The sequence below is a fragment of the Acipenser ruthenus genome, chromosome 21, assembly GCF_902713425.1.
Source record: "Acipenser ruthenus chromosome 21, fAciRut3.2 maternal haplotype, whole genome shotgun sequence".
In the NCBI taxonomy this organism is placed as follows: Eukaryota; Metazoa; Chordata; class Actinopteri; order Acipenseriformes; family Acipenseridae; genus Acipenser; species Acipenser ruthenus.
This window is the reverse complement of record NC_081209.1, coordinates 78,654-96,817: the sequence shown is the minus strand read 5'-3', so window position 1 is coordinate 96,817 and position 18,164 is coordinate 78,654. Positions and strand designations below refer to the sequence as shown.

General features: G+C 40.4%; 3 protein-coding genes across 5 annotated transcripts in view; 1 reads left to right on the top strand and 2 right to left on the bottom strand.

The window, feature by feature from the left end:
- Positions 1–1,134: 1,134 nt before the first annotated feature.
- On the top strand, positions 1,135–4,050 carry LOC117428083 (heat shock protein beta-1-like). Of its 2 annotated transcripts, none has more exons than XM_034046665.3 (4): positions 1,135–1,838; positions 2,397–2,460; positions 2,558–2,684; positions 2,944–3,209. In XM_034046665.3, exons 1-4 carry the CDS (start codon positions 1,451–1,453, stop codon positions 2,944–2,946), a joined length of 582 nt encoding a protein of 193 aa, XP_033902556.2. In that variant the 5' UTR covers positions 1,135–1,450; the 3' UTR covers positions 2,947–3,209. The 2 variants fall into 2 exon arrangements, with proteins under 2 accessions (XP_033902556.2, XP_033902555.2); XM_034046664.3 differs by lacking the exon at positions 2,944–3,209 and adding an exon at positions 3,264–4,050 and having other exon boundaries at positions 1,136–1,838.
- Positions 4,051–4,969: 919 nt separating this feature from the next.
- On the bottom strand, positions 4,970–12,252 carry LOC117428084 (heat shock protein beta-8-like). The gene is made up of 3 exons (XM_034046666.3): positions 11,440–12,252; positions 7,904–7,967; positions 4,970–5,652 (listed from the first exon to the last, which is right to left on the bottom strand). The coding sequence occupies exons 1-3, from the start codon at positions 11,789–11,791 to the stop codon at positions 5,493–5,495; spliced, it is 576 nt and encodes a 191-aa protein (XP_033902557.1). The 5' UTR covers positions 11,792–12,252; the 3' UTR covers positions 4,970–5,492.
- A 1,138-nt stretch (positions 12,253–13,390) lies between these two features.
- The window catches only part of LOC131699001 (serine/arginine repetitive matrix protein 4-like), a 40,304-nt gene continuing 35,530 nt past the window's right edge, over positions 13,391–18,164 (bottom strand). For both annotated transcript variants that reach the window (XM_058994109.1, XM_058994110.1), the window contains exons 12-13: positions 17,767–17,913; positions 13,391–17,400 (exon numbers count right to left, since the gene is read on the bottom strand). In XM_058994109.1, coding sequence (XP_058850092.1) covers positions 17,100–17,400; positions 17,767–17,913 — 448 coding nt within the window. In that variant the 3' untranslated portion in view covers positions 13,391–17,099. The remainder of the gene's footprint in view (positions 17,401–17,766; positions 17,914–18,164) is intronic.

The window sequence follows — 18,164 nt, the reverse complement described above, 5'->3', positions numbered from 1 at the left end:
TGTAAAGACATTAAAACAGTTTTCTAAACATACATACAAAAATAAAAAAAAGAAACATTTATTTATGTGAGCCCTGCCCACATATATTTTACACTGGCCTAAAACTATGTGTTAATACTCGTGACAGATGTTATTTGATTGCTTTTCATTAATTTTTTTTAGCAAGACTTTATGAAATTCCTCTGTTGAAGCTGTAAACAGTCTGTTTATGGCACATGAAGTGACATCAGTTAATTAGAGCACACTGAATACTGAGGGGAGTGGAGGAGGATTTCCTTCCTTCACACAATTCCTCACAATATGCTATCAGTTTAATTGACACGTCTTTTAAAACTCTCACAAGTCATCTATTCATGTGCCAAAAGAAAACAGCCTTTATATAAAATCATCACTACGGTGACCTGGTGAGCTGCACTGTTTCAAATGAGGATGTGTTGCTAAGCTGTTGTAGAGTTCATTTAAGCAAAACAATGACCTATTTTAAGCTGCCTAAATTGGGTGTATACCTTTTCATGCATTGTACTTATTATAAAAAAAAACAGATTACTACATTAGCTTACCTGGAGCACCATCATAAAAATGGTCATAAACAATCCTTCCTCATTTGTGGAATAATCATGAACATTCATACAGAATCCTCTTCAGGATTTCAAAACCACGTAGGGCGTTGACAAACACTTTTATAAAGTACACTTTTTAAATAGTTATTATTATTATTATTATTATTATTATTATTATTATTATTATTATTATTATTATTATTATTATTTTTTGAAAGCTTCATGAAACAGGGCACACAGTAGAAGACATTGGGCATAGCATAAAAGGATCTCTGCATTTGCTGTTGTCCAATTAATAGCTCAAACAGGAAAATAAATGTTAAGACCTGCCATACTGCATGAAAGGGAGTAAAGAAAAAGACTTCATAACAAAGCAGTGGCCAGTGGTTACTATGGAGAGAAGAAAAGAGAACCAGGATTTGACAAGAGAGCTGAAGAGAACAACATCACCAATGTGGCTGTAGTCACCTGCCAACTATTTGCCATTTCCCTGACATTGCTATAAATACAGATAATTAGCTTCCCTCTTCCAAGCATCTTGTAACATAGAAGTCACAGCACTGTCTCGCAGCGCATCACCCAATCCCTGCTTCCTCAACTCTTAGGACAGTGCTTAATATGCGTAAAAAGGAACAGGCAGGCTATATAAATAGTGTGAGCGACATCCCAGAGCTGCAGAAAGCTTTTGTAAGATCTAACCTTTCCAATTATACACCAGCTCCCTAGTGCGTTAAAAAAGAAGAGAAAAGACAACCAATATCATCTTACTTTTTCTCATTCATTTTCTCATTTTAATTGATTTCAAAAGCTTAAAAAAGAAGAAAGTGTGATACATTTAAAAAGACTGTTTCTTCTTCTTGTCCTTTGCTGTTGTTAACTGTTTGTTTGCCATGGCAGAGCCAAGCAGGATTTTCCCTCGCCCCCTGTTTCGACGGGACTGGAACTGGGACCCTTTTCTGGACTGGGCACAGCCGACCTGCATTTTTGACCAAGATTTCAGGATGCCCCTTTCCCTGGAGGAGAATGACTTAAACTGGGTGGACTGGGCGACGAGGCGTCTCTCTTCCTCCTGGCCAGGGTACCTCCAATCCCCCAATTGGGCCCCCTCTCTGGGGAAGCAGCAGACAGTCTGCAGGCAGGGCCTCCAGCGACAGCTGAGCGGAGGAGTGTCCGAGGTGAGAGCTGGACCAGACAGCTGGAAGATCAGCCTGGATGTGAACCATTTCACCCCTGAGGAAATCACTATCAAAGCCAAGGGGGGCTATGTGGAGATATCAGGTACCGCAAGTCTTCTAGTAGTTACTGTAAATACAGTGTTGTTTTATAGTGTTATTTTAAGCAATGGGTTGTATCCTCACTGTACAATACACCCTATTAATATTTCATTGTTTACCTAGGTTATTTCTTACCTAGGTTATTTCTTACCTATGTTCGATATTTGCATTTATTTGACCAATTTGCAGTTTATTGGAACATTTTACAGCACAGGGGAATCCCCCGGAGTGCATAAACCACCTCTTTTTAGGGCTAATCACGGGATAACCACAGATAGGGGTCGATTCCCCACTCAAAGAGGGTCCCTGAGTCTTGTAAAATTCTCTAATAAAATCCAGCTGTGGCTGATCAGATCGACTCCTTAACTGTAATTTTAACAAACTTTATTTTCCTGTCTGAATACAGCAGTAAGTTGTCAGCAAGCCCATGCTGAGGAACCTCACCTTGGTCATGCCCACTCCCTCTGAATACTGGGCATCACCAAGAGGTTGATGAAAGCTTTTTATTTCCAAAAAGCTCATATGTTTTATTCCAGCTCAGGTGTTTGTAATTATTTTCCAGGAAAACATGAAGAAAGGCAGGATGAACATGGTTTCGTTTCAAGATGCTTCACAAGGAAATATAAGTAAGTTAAAGATTCATGTAGTGCGTGCTGGCTACGGGAGTGAATAATAGCATTCAGTAACACATGCGATGACCTCTTCCCTCTGTGCACATTGCAGGCTTCCTATTGGGGTGTCTCCCCAGGCCATTGCCTCCTCACTCTCCCCCGGAGGGGTTCTCTCAGTGGATTTCCCTCTCCCCAAGCCTGCTGCTGGGGTCCCGGTGGAGATTATCATCCCTGTACAGGTGAGGAAGAAGAACCCTTTCAGATTCAGCAGCATGTGATCGCTGCCTTTTTTCAAGAAATATTCATTGGGGGTGAGGGGTGGTGTTTTGGTTTTGTTTTGTTTGAAACATTTGTCAACCAGACTAAGATGTTTCTTTAGGTTGTATAGCCCAGTTTTCAATCTTCTTCATGCTATCATTTAGCCATTTTGTTTAATTTGCTATCCCTATTTTCTATGTATGCCTGCTGAACTTACCTGCACTTTTCTTTTCTTTAAAGTGACCTTCCCTTCCTCACCACCACCACACAGCAATTATCTTACCAATTATCAACACCATCCCTTTTCTAGACTAGTCAAGCTGAACCTGGACTGGTGGCTCAACAATGAAGGGGGATAATCTCAGTGCCCTATGGGAAAAACAATGAAGGCCAAAGCTTAACCTCTATCCTTCCATTTGTTCTTTACCCACAATTTAACCTGATTGGCAATGATGGATGTTTAATGCAGTTTCTTTCAATAGAATACAATAAAATTCTTAACTATATTGGCACCATGACGTAATTCATATTGTTAACTAAAAAGGAAACTCCCTGTGCAGGTGGAGAACAAGGCAGAGGCTCTGAAAGAAGAAGAGGAGGACCCTGAGAAAAAACAAGCTTCTCCAGCAGACAGCGAAGAGAAGGGCCCTCCACAACAAGAAGTACCAGCGAGTGAGCCAGTGCCCAGCGACCAGCAAGACCAGCCAGCCCCCAGTGACCAGCAAGCTCCCCAGGCAGCAGAGCAAGAGGTCCAAGAGAAACAGGACGCAGAACAGCCTGAGGAGGTCAAGAGCCAGGCGGGGCAGTTCTGATTAGATTTCACACAGCCCAGCTAAGATCAGTGTATGATGCTCTGGGGTGTCTTTACACCGCGCTTGGTAACATTTACACAGCTTTGCTCCGAATGTTGAAAAATATGCAACATACTGCAGTGGAGCCAAAGCTATAGTACTGATAAATTGTCTGCAAGTGGCATTTGGAGTTCATTTTTTGTGTGCTTAGATAATCTAAATCTCTGCAATATTACCATTAATATTATAAACCTGTAGCTATGCGACTACATTTATTATTTACAAATTGTTTTGAGAGTTTTTCTTGCTCTGATGCTTCACTGTGTTGTATTTGAAGGCTTGCTCTGATGCTTCACTATGTTGTATTTGAAGACTTGCTCTGATGCTTCACTGTGTTGTATTTGAAGACTTGCTCTGATGCTTCACTGTGTTGTATTTGAAGGCTTTTTGAAGACAAACACAGTTTGGATGCCAGTAGTTCTTATGAAAGCAATTTTTAAACAGTATTTGATTATGCTTGTCTGCTGTATGTATCAAAACAAGCCATTTCGATCAATGCTAGTAACATTTTCTGAATCATTCAAATACAAATGCCAACACGTTTTGCATCTCTCAAAAACATTATAGCTCTTAATTGCATTTTGAGACTGCGTTCAGGTAATAAAGTGCCACGTATGGACTTCTAATACTGACTCAGTACTGAAGAAACTAGGCAAAGTGAGACTTGCGAGACAATGCTGCCAATGCCCAATGAATCTTGGAGTTTGTCAAGGTTTTTGCAGAAGAATGCAGGAATATTAAGTGCAATACGATGATGTGCTATTACTGTAAAACTATACATTATGATGCACCCTCAAGAAATGATTTGAACATACAGGATAGACCCACATTCAGCCTATTAATAATAGGCAGACGCCCTTATCCAGGGCAACTTACAAGATATCACATTATTTTTACATACAATTACCCATTTATACAGTCGGGTTTTTATTGGAGCAATTTAGGTAAAGTACCTTGCTCAAGGATACAGCAGCAGTGTCCCCACCGGGAATTGAACCCATGACCCTCCGGTCAAGAGTCCAGAACCCTAACCACTACTCCACACTGCTGCCTATATTAACACAGGATTCCCGTTAACCGATGCTCACTGAGCGCACGTTATTATTATTTATTTATTTATTTATTTATTTCCTAGCAGACGTCCTTATCCAGGGCGACTTACAGTTGTTACATTGGGAGGTATAATGTTTACGGATTGCAAGGTTTCTTTACATTTATGAGGTTTAGTGACAGCCACGGGAAAACCTTTTCAGTCCTTGAAATCTATGCATTCAATGCATTGCAGTTTGAATCTACAGTGTATATTTGTAGAAGGGATATTTTCCAGATCACACAACAGAAGGCAGATTTAGCACTGTAGGTGCTCTCAGCGGTAGTCCTGGGAAGGTTGTATTGAGTAAACAGTACACAGAATCTCGAATACATTGTCTCTTTATTTCTCATCAAAAATAACAAACAATAATTAGTTTGATTTATTTACCTAATTTCAAAGGCACTTAAGTTATTAGGTAACCAGAATCATAATCTCATATACAGAAAGAAAAGCAAATGACACAATTTTTGTAAGACCTCTATAACAAATGATTGAAAATATTAACCAATGTATATACAGTTGTTATAGCTTGAGTATTACAAACAGTTCACACCATTTGGAATTAAAACCCCAGGGGCAGCTTTTAGAGGTGTGCTTCACGGATGTTTACAAATTGCATGAACCCTTAAGGAAAGCACAGCACTGGGCTTTGTAATTGGCAGAGAGAAATCCATGAACAGTTTGTATGCAATGCAGCTGTTCCCTCATCTTCTTTTAATTATGAATGCTCCGTGTTAGTGGTTTGTTCAGATTACTCGTCACATAAGATATACTTTGTATCGGATGCTGTGTCTCGATGATCTCAGGATTATGGTTCACCTTTAAGGATACTCCAGGTACCGGGACTAAGCCACAGAGGTCTCTTGAGGTTTAAACTCTGTTTCCTCTCCTCCGCTGTCATTGCCAAAGAGGTAATATGGTGGAGTCTGACGGGCTTCGATAATGAGAACTCCTTCAGGGGACAAGGAGGCAAAGACTGTCACAGGATCAACATCCCCAGGAATCCTGAAACAAGACAAACAGTATACAATTGGGACAGGTCAAGCAGGCAGGGAGGCAAGCAGAGTCACAAACCAAAATATGCAACACACTCCCAAGCAGACAGTTACCTTCCATACAGGTGGCCAGGTTACATTGGCAATCAATATACCAATTTAGGCCTGGCCATAGTCTCACATGTCTTCAAAATGCCTGCTGCGTGCCAATCAGACCTTTGACACTTAACAGAGGTCAGTTTAATTTGAGCTGGGCACACCTTCTCAACCTTAAGTCCCCAAATAGGACTAGAGCAGCTTTAGAGGGTTTATTTATCCTTTACAACAACAAATCAAAGCAGGTAAAGCCATTTCTAGTAATTTTACTGAAATACAAAGGGGGCAAGCTTAAGCATAAACACAACACAATCATAAACAGGCTACAGCTTCTGTAGTTTTTACCTTCTCGTTAAAAGGTTGGTGCCATGAGGCGTTTACTCCATTTCCATGGTGGTGTTGACACATATTCACTGGCTATTACCATGCCTGCAGTGGCCTGTTTAATTAGGGAAGCTGCAGCAGCTACTGACACTATCGGAATCTGCAACCACAGTCTATCAATATCACTCTCAATATTCACAGTGTCAGTATCTCAGAAATGTGTGGCTACATGGCAGGAGAATGTAAAGATACATACACAGGTCACTACTGCCACACAGCCACAGAACAGCAGAACACTCAGATTCCTGAAATGGAGTCTGGGCACACTTTGATAAATAGTGAAATTATTATAAAATGGTCCTTTTCACTTCGATTTTGATGCCATGAGGCCGTTCTGCAGTTGCACCACTTAAGAAAATTCTAGTGCCTGGCACACGAGCCACCTTCTCATTGGGCGTGTTTCTGTTGGCTTGGAGCGAACAATGCTTTCACAAAGCCTCATCTTCACTTAGTGTATGTTTGACTAAGCTAAGCTACACAATGTAATTCATGTTGCCTGATACTGAAAGTGCATTTATTTTGGGCTTCTGCCTAAAGATATTTTCCATCTTTTCTTTTTTCCTTTACATTGGCATGGCCCTGCTAGTACATATCTACCCTTAAAGCACACTCTTGTCTTGAACCTTGCATTCTGGCCCCCACAGAAAGCATTCAGGCAACAGCTTTGTTTTTGCTGGATACAGAACTGAATAATGGAAAAGTGCATACACAGTACATGGACAGGAGAAATACATATAAAACTGAAACTGTGCGAGGAACCAACAAATAAAAGCTTCTCTAACCAGCTAAACCCAGCTACATGCCGGTAGCATACTAAAGGCTGTTGATTAGAATCCTGATCTTTCTGTCTAAAGCAGCTGTACTGTGGAGACCTTGGACAAGTGCCATTTCCTAATAAGGATTCACTCAAGTTTCCATATAAGCTGCCAAGTCACTTGGTGTTTAAATAAACTGTACAGCTATCTCATAATTCATACCCTCACACAATTTCATTAGCAGGCTTTCTCTAAAATCCATTTGAAGGCTGATCAGCAGCACAGGATATGCGCTACATGAAGTATAATGAGGCTCTGCTCTGCATACAGCATTTGGGTATGATGAGCAGAGATGTTGAGGTTGTGTTTTTATACAGGGTGCCTTTCCGAGCGGGAGGGTCCTGCAGCATATTTGTTTACCTCCCGTAAGGGTGACATCAAACACTTCTCACGAGATTCTGCTAACCTCACAGAAAAGGTCCAACACACTTTTTAAAGAATAGCTTTGTGAGAAAACAAGCAGAAAGAGCCAATGTAGAGCATCTCTGGATTAACCAGCCCAGCGCAGCCCCGTCTCAATCCCCACCACGGCCAGAGGAGATCACCCACACCCACCACACACGATCCGCAGTGTCACTGAGATGAACCACAAGATCTGCTAAACTCAACAGCCTTTATATATTCATCTATATCGAGACCATATTCATTCTTATATAGTACCATTCATAATACCATCAGATTACATGGTGAAACAGAAATCATTATATTCTGTCATGTGTTTTTATTTTTTTATTTGACCAAACCACATTTCAGATGAATATAAAGTGAAGAAATATCATACCTTTGTTTTTACTGGTCTGTTTATAATGTTATTGTCCTACAGAATTGTTCAAGTGTATTCAAGCTACATTAGTGTTCTATAAACACATTTCAACCCTGGGCACAAAGTAGCAAACTGATACTTACAAAAAAATAAATGGCTAAAAATGTCCTTTCATAGTCAAACAATGATTAAGAAATACTTACTGAATTTTCTTTGTAAAGTTTTTGGAAACTATTCCTCCTTCTTCTTGCTTTTCTTCATGCATGCCTAAAGGAAAGGAGATCATGACAGATACATTCAGACAGCAATGGCACAATCAAAACTCTAACAGAACCCAAAACACATGCACGATTAAAGGTTATATCAGAAGAAGCTTCTACAGGAATCTTCTTTGGAACTAGAATGTCTTGACACTGTATTAGGAGTAAATTAGCAAGAGAATGTCTACAATGAATAACATATCACATGTGGCAGCAGTGTGGAGTAGTGGTTAGGGCTCTGGACTCTTGACCAGTGGGTTGTGGGTTCAATCCCTGGTGGGGATACTGCTGCTGTATCCTTGAGCAAGGTACTTTCCCTAGCTTGCTCCAGTAAAAACACAACTGTTTAAATGGGTAATTGTATGTAAAAATAATGTGATATCTTGTAACAATTGTAAGTCACCCTGGAAAAGGGCATCAGCTAAGAAATAAACAATAATAACATAGCTTGACTTTATGTTTGTATTTTTATTTTATGCAATGTAAGAATTTTATAAGCAGTGGTCAGATTTAACCAGGGCAAGTCATTCTTGAGTAGCTACAGCAGATGAACAGCAGATGGGATTGGGAGAGAACAATAATTAAAAGGCCTTCAGTCTGTTCTGAAATGTCTGGGTGATAAAACAAAGCTGCTGTGCCTGATAAAACTGAAACAGTAGAAGTTAATCTGCTGTCTCTGTGTGGCCGAACATGCTGTACTTCAGAGACTGTCTAGCTGTCGGTGGAACAAGCTTTCAGATAGCAAGGACAGCAATCAGCCCCTTCAAAGAATAAACTGAGTCCTGCACAAAATGGCTTCACAAGCTTCGCATTCAGAGCTGACAAATAGTAATAATAATAATAATAATAATAATAATAATAATAATAATAATAATAATGAAATCTGTCATCATAAGTAAATGGTTATTGACATTGATATTGTGGTTAACTCAAAAATAGTGAATTTGTGAGTAAAGAGGTACTTCATCCCTCAGTCTCTATGTCTTTCCTCACTCATTGATTATTTGTGTGTAACCCACTTAGAACCACACTCTCTTAGCTCATGCAAGGCACACAGTGGCTTTGAATAGGACCCCCTGGAAACCTGACATGTTTCCCAATGTCACTGGAATAAACAGTATGCAGTTGCACAGGAAATGTGGTAATTCTCATGGAATAAACAGTATGCAGTTGCACAGGAGATGTGGTGATTCTAATGGAATAAACAGTATGCAGTTGCACAGGAGATGTGGTGATTCTCATGGAATAAACAGTATGCAGTTGCACAGGAGATGTGGTGATTTTAATGGAATAAACAGTATGCAGTTGCACAGGAGATGTGGTGATTCTCATCTTCCAGTCTAATAGAATACAATACTGTGGCTCTGTCTTAAAGAAGGGATCATGACTCCAGTCAGCAGCTGCTTCTTTTTTCCATCTGCTGCAGCTCCTAAATGTCAAAGCAGCACTGCCCCTCTGTCAGACACATTATGTGCAAGCTTAAACCCTCAATGACATCTTAGATTACAGGCAGAGCTACAGTAAGCTTCAACACAGAATGCTTCCATTGTAGGACAGATCAAATAGGTCTCTCGTTTAAAAAAGCATGATCATGAACTCCCCCATCTCTCTCTCTCTCTCTCTCTCTCTCTCTCTTTCTCAGTTGTGTATGTGTGTATATATATATATATATATAATATAGATCAGTGTTTCTGCATCGATTGGTGTACCAGTGCACACTTGCCAGATATTACGGACTGAGCTATCAAGAGATTGTACTTAATAACTAATTGTAATGCAATGAACTAATGTTGCTAGATCTCTAATTTATTTCTAGATCGTTGAAGAGATGTTTTTAATAATAATGTATTTATTACTCAAATATTCTGCCATATTTACTGGAAATACCTGCTAGCACCAAATTGAGAGAGATAAGTCAGTTTTGCTCTCAGAGTTTGCAGCAGTTTTATTTTAATTTTTTTTTTTTACTTTTGTTGTGTTGCTGTACTCGGAAGCAGCGTAAAGGAATATCCACTAGAAAGTGTCCTGAGGGCATCAGATGATTCGAGGGCACTCCCACCTTTCACTTCCAGAGCTCGGCAACTCTACCAAATCAACCCACCCTGACCCTAACCCAACCCCAACTCCAACCCCAACCCCAACACCAACCTTAAGCAACCCCAGCCCTAAAACCTAACCTCAAACCAAATACCTAACACTAAACCTAACCATTAAGAATCATCGGATGCCCTCAGGACACTTTCTAGTGGATCTTCCTTTGTGCTGCTATGCGGTACTGAAAGAGGTTTCATTTTCCTGCTTCTGATTGGTTCAAGGCTTTGACCAATGAGGGATCTGGATACAAATCGGTTGCTCCTCATGTTATTAAGTAATTTGCTATAGTCAACTGTTTCATTCTGCTGCAGATTGCCAAGAGATTCTGAAGTTGAAGCAATTCCAGTACAGTAATTGTACAATAAGCCTATGCAGTAACTCAAATGTGTTTGAAAACTCTAGAGATGGCCTTGTTTAAAAAGTCTGTCACAGCATTAACAGTGGAGTCCAAAATTGGAGCACTGAGTAATTGTTTATCTTTAAGTTGCAGCTTTCGCTCTTGGCCTGATTTCTGTTATGGTGTTAACTTCTTACTCCCCACTGGGTGGGGCATGTTTTTCCCCTATATTAGAAACAGACACTATATGTTAACATCTGATTGGAGTTATTTAGTGAGCTTATTGGTCAGCCCTAACCCTAACCATAACCCTTCTCCAGAAAGCAATCTCTCTACTGGAGGAGAGGAAGGAGCATTTGTTTACATGACTGGGCTAGCTTTGGGGCTAATCATGTGCACTGTGTATAAATAACAATGTGACTGGTCAGACTTGCTGGGGGGAGGATGCTTCCTTTTGCTTGCCAATAAAAGTGGGGTTTGTTTTGTCATCAGCTCACAGAGAGTTCTAGCTAAAGAAAAGAATCCATGATCAGAAATCCCTATATGAAGTTCATGAAGTCACTTCAAAACAATCTTATTATTTTTAATTGCCCAAACCAGCAGTGTTATAGACCTTGGAAAATTACACCCTAAACCCCACTTCACCCACACATTGAAACATGTCATTTATCATTCAGTTTCACAGTAGTTATCATATTAGAACACATACTTTTAAATTAAGATACCTTTTACCCCAAACTGATTAAGTATGTATATTAATACTGAGGCTTATCGATGGTTTCCCAATTGTAACAAGCCCAAACAAGAGGCATGTTCTGACTAGCAAAAGAAACACTGGTGAACAGTGCACCCTAGACTATACTGTAGGACTAAAGGCTTGACTTGACCTATACCTTACCTTTATTTTAATGTTTACAGTAATTGCATAGGCTCTGAATTGGATCATTTTTATAATTCACATGTAGAGATAATAATAATAATAATAATAATAATAATAATAATGCCCATAAAACACTTTTGTCCTCCAGTATTTGAAGCGCAAACTCACCTGACACTTCTACAAAGCCATCCTTCGTTTTAATGGTCAGTTCCTCGGGTTTAAAGTTGTGCACATTCACGCACACTTTCCACGGCTCCCCCGGGACGGTGGCTGGGTATCGAGCACCATATCCAGGAGGGGTAGCAGTGGATCCCCGCGTGATCTCCGAGCGCAAGGTACCCGGCCACTGAGCACTGAGTCGGGGTCGAGCCCAACCCGGCCAGTCCATTGACAGCTCATCCGAGAAGGGGGTCATTCCAAAATCTTCATCTAGGAACCGGGACCCAAGCGGCTGCTCTCTGAACGGGTCCCTCGGAGTCCTCTGCCTGCTGCCTAGTGTGTAAAAGTGTCCGTGTTCCATTCTTTTTAATACGCGAACACGTCTTTATAAAGTTCTGAGGTTGTTAAAACTTTTAAGAAATTTAGGAGAACTTTTAAACTAGCGTACCTGATAGCTTCACACAACCTTAATCCTGGCACCATAAAAGGAAATCAATACTGAACAACCAAACCTAATTACGTATGTCTCTTAAAATAAATCGTGTAGTTAAAACGCAATAGCTGATTACCTGACCCTTCTACTAAGATGTAGAAAAGCGCTTGAACACAAACCCGTAAGTGAAACAACCAAACTCCTAAATAATAGTCTGTAGTCTGAGTGTGGGAAATGTTCTGGAAGTTTTCTGAAAACATCCACAGCAGGCTCAGCTTTATCTAGTGGGAGTCCCCGCGTCTGTGCTCAGCTGTTCTCAGACAACTGGTCTTTAATGGATTACGAAACCCCCTTTACTAGAATGTGCGCTGTGTAACACGTGACGTTCCACCAAAGGGAATGGAGTGATTGCGCTCCCCGTCCAAGTGTATCCATCTGGCGAGTGCCACTCATTGAAACTCTCAGCGGTCAGCAGAGTTTAGCCCCTCCCCGTCCGCATCATTGCGTTTTTAATAGCAGTGACAGCAGAGGGAGAGCGAGAAAGTTTGATGTCATTTTGTAAAAACTCGTGCATTACCAAGACTTGTGTGTTTATTTGGAACGCAGCGGTATTCTCATCGATAACGCGACAAATGTTTAAATCATTTGTTGTTTGTTTGGTGTAAAACATACTTTTTTGTTGTTAGAATTAACATTTTTTGTTAAGTAAAACAGCCCCTTAATCCAACAGTGCATGGATTTGTTTTATTCTTCCAAAAGGCTCTGTCTCTGTGATTACTATAGAGGCAATAATCCTGCTCTGTCTCTATAATCCTGCTCTGTCTCTATAGAGGCAATAATCCTGCTCTGTCTCTGGGATTACTATAGAGGCAATAAGTGTGTGCTGCTCCTGCTTTAGGGTAAATTGTGAATCCCTTGTGCTTTTAGTTTATCTGTAGTCCAGAGACAGATGCAGCACAGTTTCTGCTGTTGACTTTCCTCTGTGCTGCAGTTCTTTAAAGAAGATTCCAGAAATATGAAAAGCTTTGCCATGTGTTAACACACTGGCAGACACTGCCAACAGGGGAGACTGTGTAGCCCAGCCAAGTCAAGCAGAAGTTGCCATGCAGAGAAGTAAGGGCAGAAACGACCCTCTCTCGGCCCCCACACAATCAGCAAATTGCACATCTTTATTTTGGCAGCCTGACCGTGCATTTTGTTTTTGTACTTTAGTTTCTAGTACTCATATTATTGTATATCTCATATACACTTTATTTGCCTTCTTCACAAATTCCAGCTCTTTCTAGTCATTGCTAAAACTTCTGACTGCCTGATAGTGTCCCTGGAAGCAATATAGATAGTTAGTACCGTGCAGAGTGACAATGACACATGGGATGTTCCAGAAACATTCACTGAGCTGTCATAGCTTTGAATGTAGTCACAATGTTCACACTCACGTTAGGCACACCCCAGACACACAGCATTTCAAACAAGCAGCACCTGCAGGTCCTTTCAGTAGTAAAGACACAGGAAGCACTGGAGACTGGAGTCAGATCTTTATTTCAAAAAGATCACAAATGAAATCCATGAGGAAGACCTTTTTGTAGGTTATCCCATCATATTATTATTATTATTATTATTATTATTATTATTATTATTATTATTATTATTATTATTATTATTATTATTTTCAATGGAGAACAATCAAGGTAAGGGGAGAGGTACAGTCAGTACAATAACATAAACAGACAGTTTTAAATTGAAAAGCACACACACACAAGATGTGCACAGGGATTTCCACTAGATTCTTGCTCCTCTCTGGCTTTTGCTCTAAACACATTTCAAACCCTAACTGTAGTATACTGGTAGATGCTCTTGACTGAAGAGGGACACGAATACAGCTGGAACATGATTTACACTCATTTTATAAATACACCTTATTTCTGCAGAGTTCTACTTATAAAAATGACCTTCTAGCTGGATTCCAAGGTGACGCTAGATGAATAAAGGGAGTCTTGGTTGTGGCTCCATGTCATTAGACCTCGGACCACCCAGCCAGTCATTTGTGATTAATCTTCTCAACAGTGTTGGAGGTATTACCTGAACCCAAGGTACTCCGACTAGTCTAAAACTTCAGATTATATAGATGTTTCTGTTCCTTTTATTATTTAATTGATTACATAATAGAAACAATAAATAAAACGACTGTACTATCTGTGCAGTGCGTTCAGTCTGCTGTGGAACACACTGCTTTGAAGCCACATAGAAAGCTTTTCCACTGCAGTTCATAAGCTCAGACTAAAACAAGCTTGCCTATAATACCAAGCTGTATTCTCACAAGTTACTTCCAACATTGGATACATTTATGCCCTCAGAAATGACCGACTTTCTACAAATTGTTAAGAACTCGGAAATATTTACAGAGCTGATTGGGTTGTTAACTGACAAGCTTCCAGTTGCTATGACAACTAGAGCTTTGCATTAACCCATGATCATGGACTTGCCAAACAACTACAACTATCTCAATTCATGTTAGCAGCTTGGGGGTCACACTTACTGTCTTTGGAAAACCATTATCAAGTGCAAACAATTCAATTGAACTATGAGCCAAAAGAGATTGATTTGCATGTGCTAAAATAAATGACTCCAAAAGTACTAGAATATTTTTTTTCCTTGTGACATCAATTTTAAATATCAGATTTTTACTATTCTCTATAAATAAGTTACAATACATACAGTAAATAATATACCAAGGCATGACATTGTCTTTCCCATTAATATATACAGTGCATAGAGAAAATACCAGGAATCAAACACTTGCAAGTAACATTTTGGTACATCTCACTCACATAGTATGACAATAAAAACCTGCACATTCTGGGGAAGGGGTTGCATTGTTCGACTATTACTAGAGATATTATCTCAGAAACATATTGTTCTTTTTTTCCAACACAATTAAAAATCCTTTTCTTTTTGGAACATAATGACACCATCTATATTAAAACACACAGTTGATATTAGTAATAAATAACAGCAACAGAAATAATATGTAAAACACAAATAAATAATACATACAGCACTGTGTAACAATCATGATGGCATACAGAAAAATATTGAAATAAATAAAGTTCACTTTCATGGACCCAACTCCAGGCCTTGTAATTAATCAAGTCATTCCCATGTCTGTGTGAAGAAGGGTTTGCTGGCCTTGGTGCATGTCAGATGACTGAAACCTGATCATTGAAAGCACTGTTTTAATATGTCCACTGTTTTACCAGATTATTAATTAATGGGAGAGGTGGAAGGGTTGGGGAATACAAGCTACTGTATGTAAATCTGTTCAGCTCACCAGTTCCTAGCCCTAACCCATACAGGGACATAGGCATACGTTAAACTTGTTCCTTATATATAGCAAATATTAAGGTTGGATTGTATTCATAGGAGATATGTTCTGCAAGCATTCTCTATGCATGCAAATAACTACAGTACAAGCAGAGCAAGCGGAAGCATTTAGATTTCCTTTAAATAAAAGTGAGCTGTTCTGCAAGAACAGTTAAGGCTCTAGAGATGTTCTTCACCCATTCCATATTTTATTACTCAATGATTCGTGATTTTCATACAAGCCCTGGAGCGCGTACAGAAAGAACACAGCAGTTTGGATGCTGACCACATGCTGATCGCAGCACATGAATAAAGAATGTGTACAAAGCTGTACATTTGTATAAACAAAAATGACGAAAAGAATGAAGTCCGACCAAACTAAATGCTTTTAGTTCTGGTTGAGAAGTTCATGGCTTTGATTCTCTGCTTCTCTGCATATTAATAGATAAATAAATAAATAAATAAATAAATAAATAAATATTAAAACATCGATGTAAATAAAAAAAAAAAAAACACCTGATGCACGCAAAACATTGATCCAAATGAAATGACTCTGAGGTTTTGCATGTTCATTTCACGTTAAAATACTGCACAATACATTACATAGATATGTTACAGCATCTAAAATAACTCAAATAACAAGCTGCTATGAAGGGAAGAGGAATGGGACTCTTGATGTGGAATGCTGTCACTGTGCCCCTCCTCATGCCAGTTCAACATTCTTTATTTGGCTTTGGGGGTTTCATTTAAGCTACATACAGTGGGTTGTCATTATTAGTAAGAACTCTTAATAGGATGAAGACTCTGTTGTTAAGACTTGTATCTAATGTTGTGAAAGACCAGTCTGCCCTGATTGTCAGTCTCAGCTTTGGAGTGAGTCTGGATTAAACACTGTGACCATGTTTAAAATGCTGATTGATGCGCTGGTGTTAGGAAGCTGGTTTCACACTTCCCTTCATTATACATGCACTAAAGCAAGGGTGTTTTTAAAGTGGATGTGTGGTGCTGTGAATTATAAAGTGCTATTATTCCAACCTGCCTGGCTGGTTTAGCATTAACTGATTTGCTTGTGTTGGCAAGAAGCTGTTAACAGGAGATTGTGTGATTGGACACACTGTGTTCTTAATAACAAGAGTGTTAACCCTTTTCTAATCGCTTTCTAACATAAAACTAAATGATCTTTTCAGTAGATGAAAAGATGAGACAACCCTTCTAAAATCTCAATTAGAATTTGTCGTGTGCACTTCAATTTGGTCTCTTCCTCTTCCCATAGTAATCCGCTTGAAGAAGTAGATATGTTCAAAATAGAGTAAATGACACTTAAAGAGGGAGTGTGACAGCACTGACCCCAAACTGCAAGGGGCCCCTGAAGCTGGGGCTAGAAGGATACGTGTTTCTTTTCCTTGATGGCTCAGTATCTTTAGCACTTCCAGCACTCATTGCATGCATGGAGTTCCACACATAGCACGCAATGGGGTGAGGGGAAGGCAGGCGTCGACCAGGGGTAATAACACAACACAGAATGAACAGTGTGGCTACTTCTCCATTTGAAGTGGGTCTCTTAGGGATCAGTTCTGGACCTGATCCAGATTGCTGTTCCACTCGTATGGTCCGGGTCTCTCAGCATTCTGCTCTGGATCACTCGAGCAGCTGCTAAAAGACCCGTCCCACAGCCTGTAAGCTGCTCCGGGTAGAACCACATTAATAAAATGGAAACCATTTCCACGTATTACAGTACAGTGATACACAACTCTGACAGGCAATGCCCTTCTTCATGCATTTCAGACTTTTCAAAGTCTCTGATTACACATGGAAGTTGTGATCCCCAAGTGATCCGCTCAGTCCTGCAGTGACGTGCTCCGCAGCAGGCAGGGTGTTAGCGGCGCCCCCTGCTGGAGCTGCACAGTGAGTTGTAGCTCTCACTGAGGCTGCTCCGGCTGCGTCGGCTCCCCGAGCTCCAAGACGGGCTCCGGCTGCGTCGGCTCCCCGAGCTCCAGGACGGGCTTCGGCTGTGGTTTCGGTATGTTGAGTGGCTCTGGCTCCGGCTCCTGCTGCGTGTTCCACTGTGGCAGCGGGTTGCACTGCGGCTCCGGCTGCTGTACCAGGAGCAGCAGCTGCTGGACCTGCTGGAGGATGAGGGGCTTGGCCGGTAGTATGGTATTGGCCTCTTCCGAGCACTGTGGGACAAAAAGCAGCATCAGTAGCAGATTACTGGCAGCTCTTTAAAAGAACACAGCTGCAATGTGAGCACAGCATGCAGACCATGTGCTGTTTTATATCACTATTCAGGAGGAGTTTGATTTGTTGTGTTAAATTGAACACAAACTTAATCTGAAAAGAACTGTTGTATGTATTTCGAGGCACCAAGTACCCAATTCAGTTAATACCCTGACTGGAGGAAAGCTAACAATGAGCTGTACTTATAACAATCCCTCCACATTTGCTCCACATTGCATTCTTTTATGATTTCCTAATTATGCATTGATGTGTGAGACTCGTGATTCTCTGTTTCATTGATGGTAATGATCTGAATTCCTAGAGACCTGGTGATGCGACGAGCCTCCAGGTGGCTGGGGGAATCTCTCCTGCGCTTCCTCATTGGAGAGTATGACTGGCATCTCCTCCGCTCTCTCTCGCGCTTGGACTCTTTCTCCTTCGAACCATACTTCTTATTGTCTGTCTCTCGGGACCTTAAAGGGGAAAGGAAAAGATTTCACGTGTATATTCTACCAACCACTGACCAGCAACAATCCATATATTACAGATACAGAACTGACAACTCATTATCAACTCTTTCAGCACTGCAGACCTCGATACAGTCTTGAAAAGATACAACTGTAGAGCACTCTGGTAATGTTGAAACAATAACTCCAAGTTGCTTTAAGAGTGAATAATAACAGCTACATTTCAACACACGCTGCAATCCTGATATTGAGGAATC

Excerpts from the sequence above, each read along its gene's own strand:
- LOC117428083 (XM_034046664.3), top strand. The coding sequence starts at position 1,451 with ATGGCAGAGCCAAGCAGGATTTTCCCTCGCCCCCTGTTTCGACGGGAC. Across the intron at positions 1,839-2,396 it reads GGGCTATGTGGAGATATCAG|GAAAACATGAAGAAAGGCAG; the intron begins GTACCGCAAGTC and ends ATTATTTTCCAG. Across the intron at positions 2,685-3,263 it reads AGATTATCATCCCTGTACAG|GTGGAGAACAAGGCAGAGGC; the intron begins GTGAGGAAGAAG and ends CTCCCTGTGCAG.
- LOC117428084 (XM_034046666.3), bottom strand. The coding sequence starts at position 11,791 with ATGGAACACGGACACTTTTACACACTAGGCAGCAGGCAGAGGACTCCG. Across the intron at positions 7,968-11,439 it reads TGGCTTTGTAGAAGTGTCAG|GCATGCATGAAGAAAAGCAA; the intron begins GTGAGTTTGCGC and ends CCTTTCCTTTAG. Across the intron at positions 5,653-7,903 it reads AACTTTACAAAGAAAATTCA|GATTCCTGGGGATGTTGATC; the intron begins GTAAGTATTTCT and ends GTCTTGTTTCAG.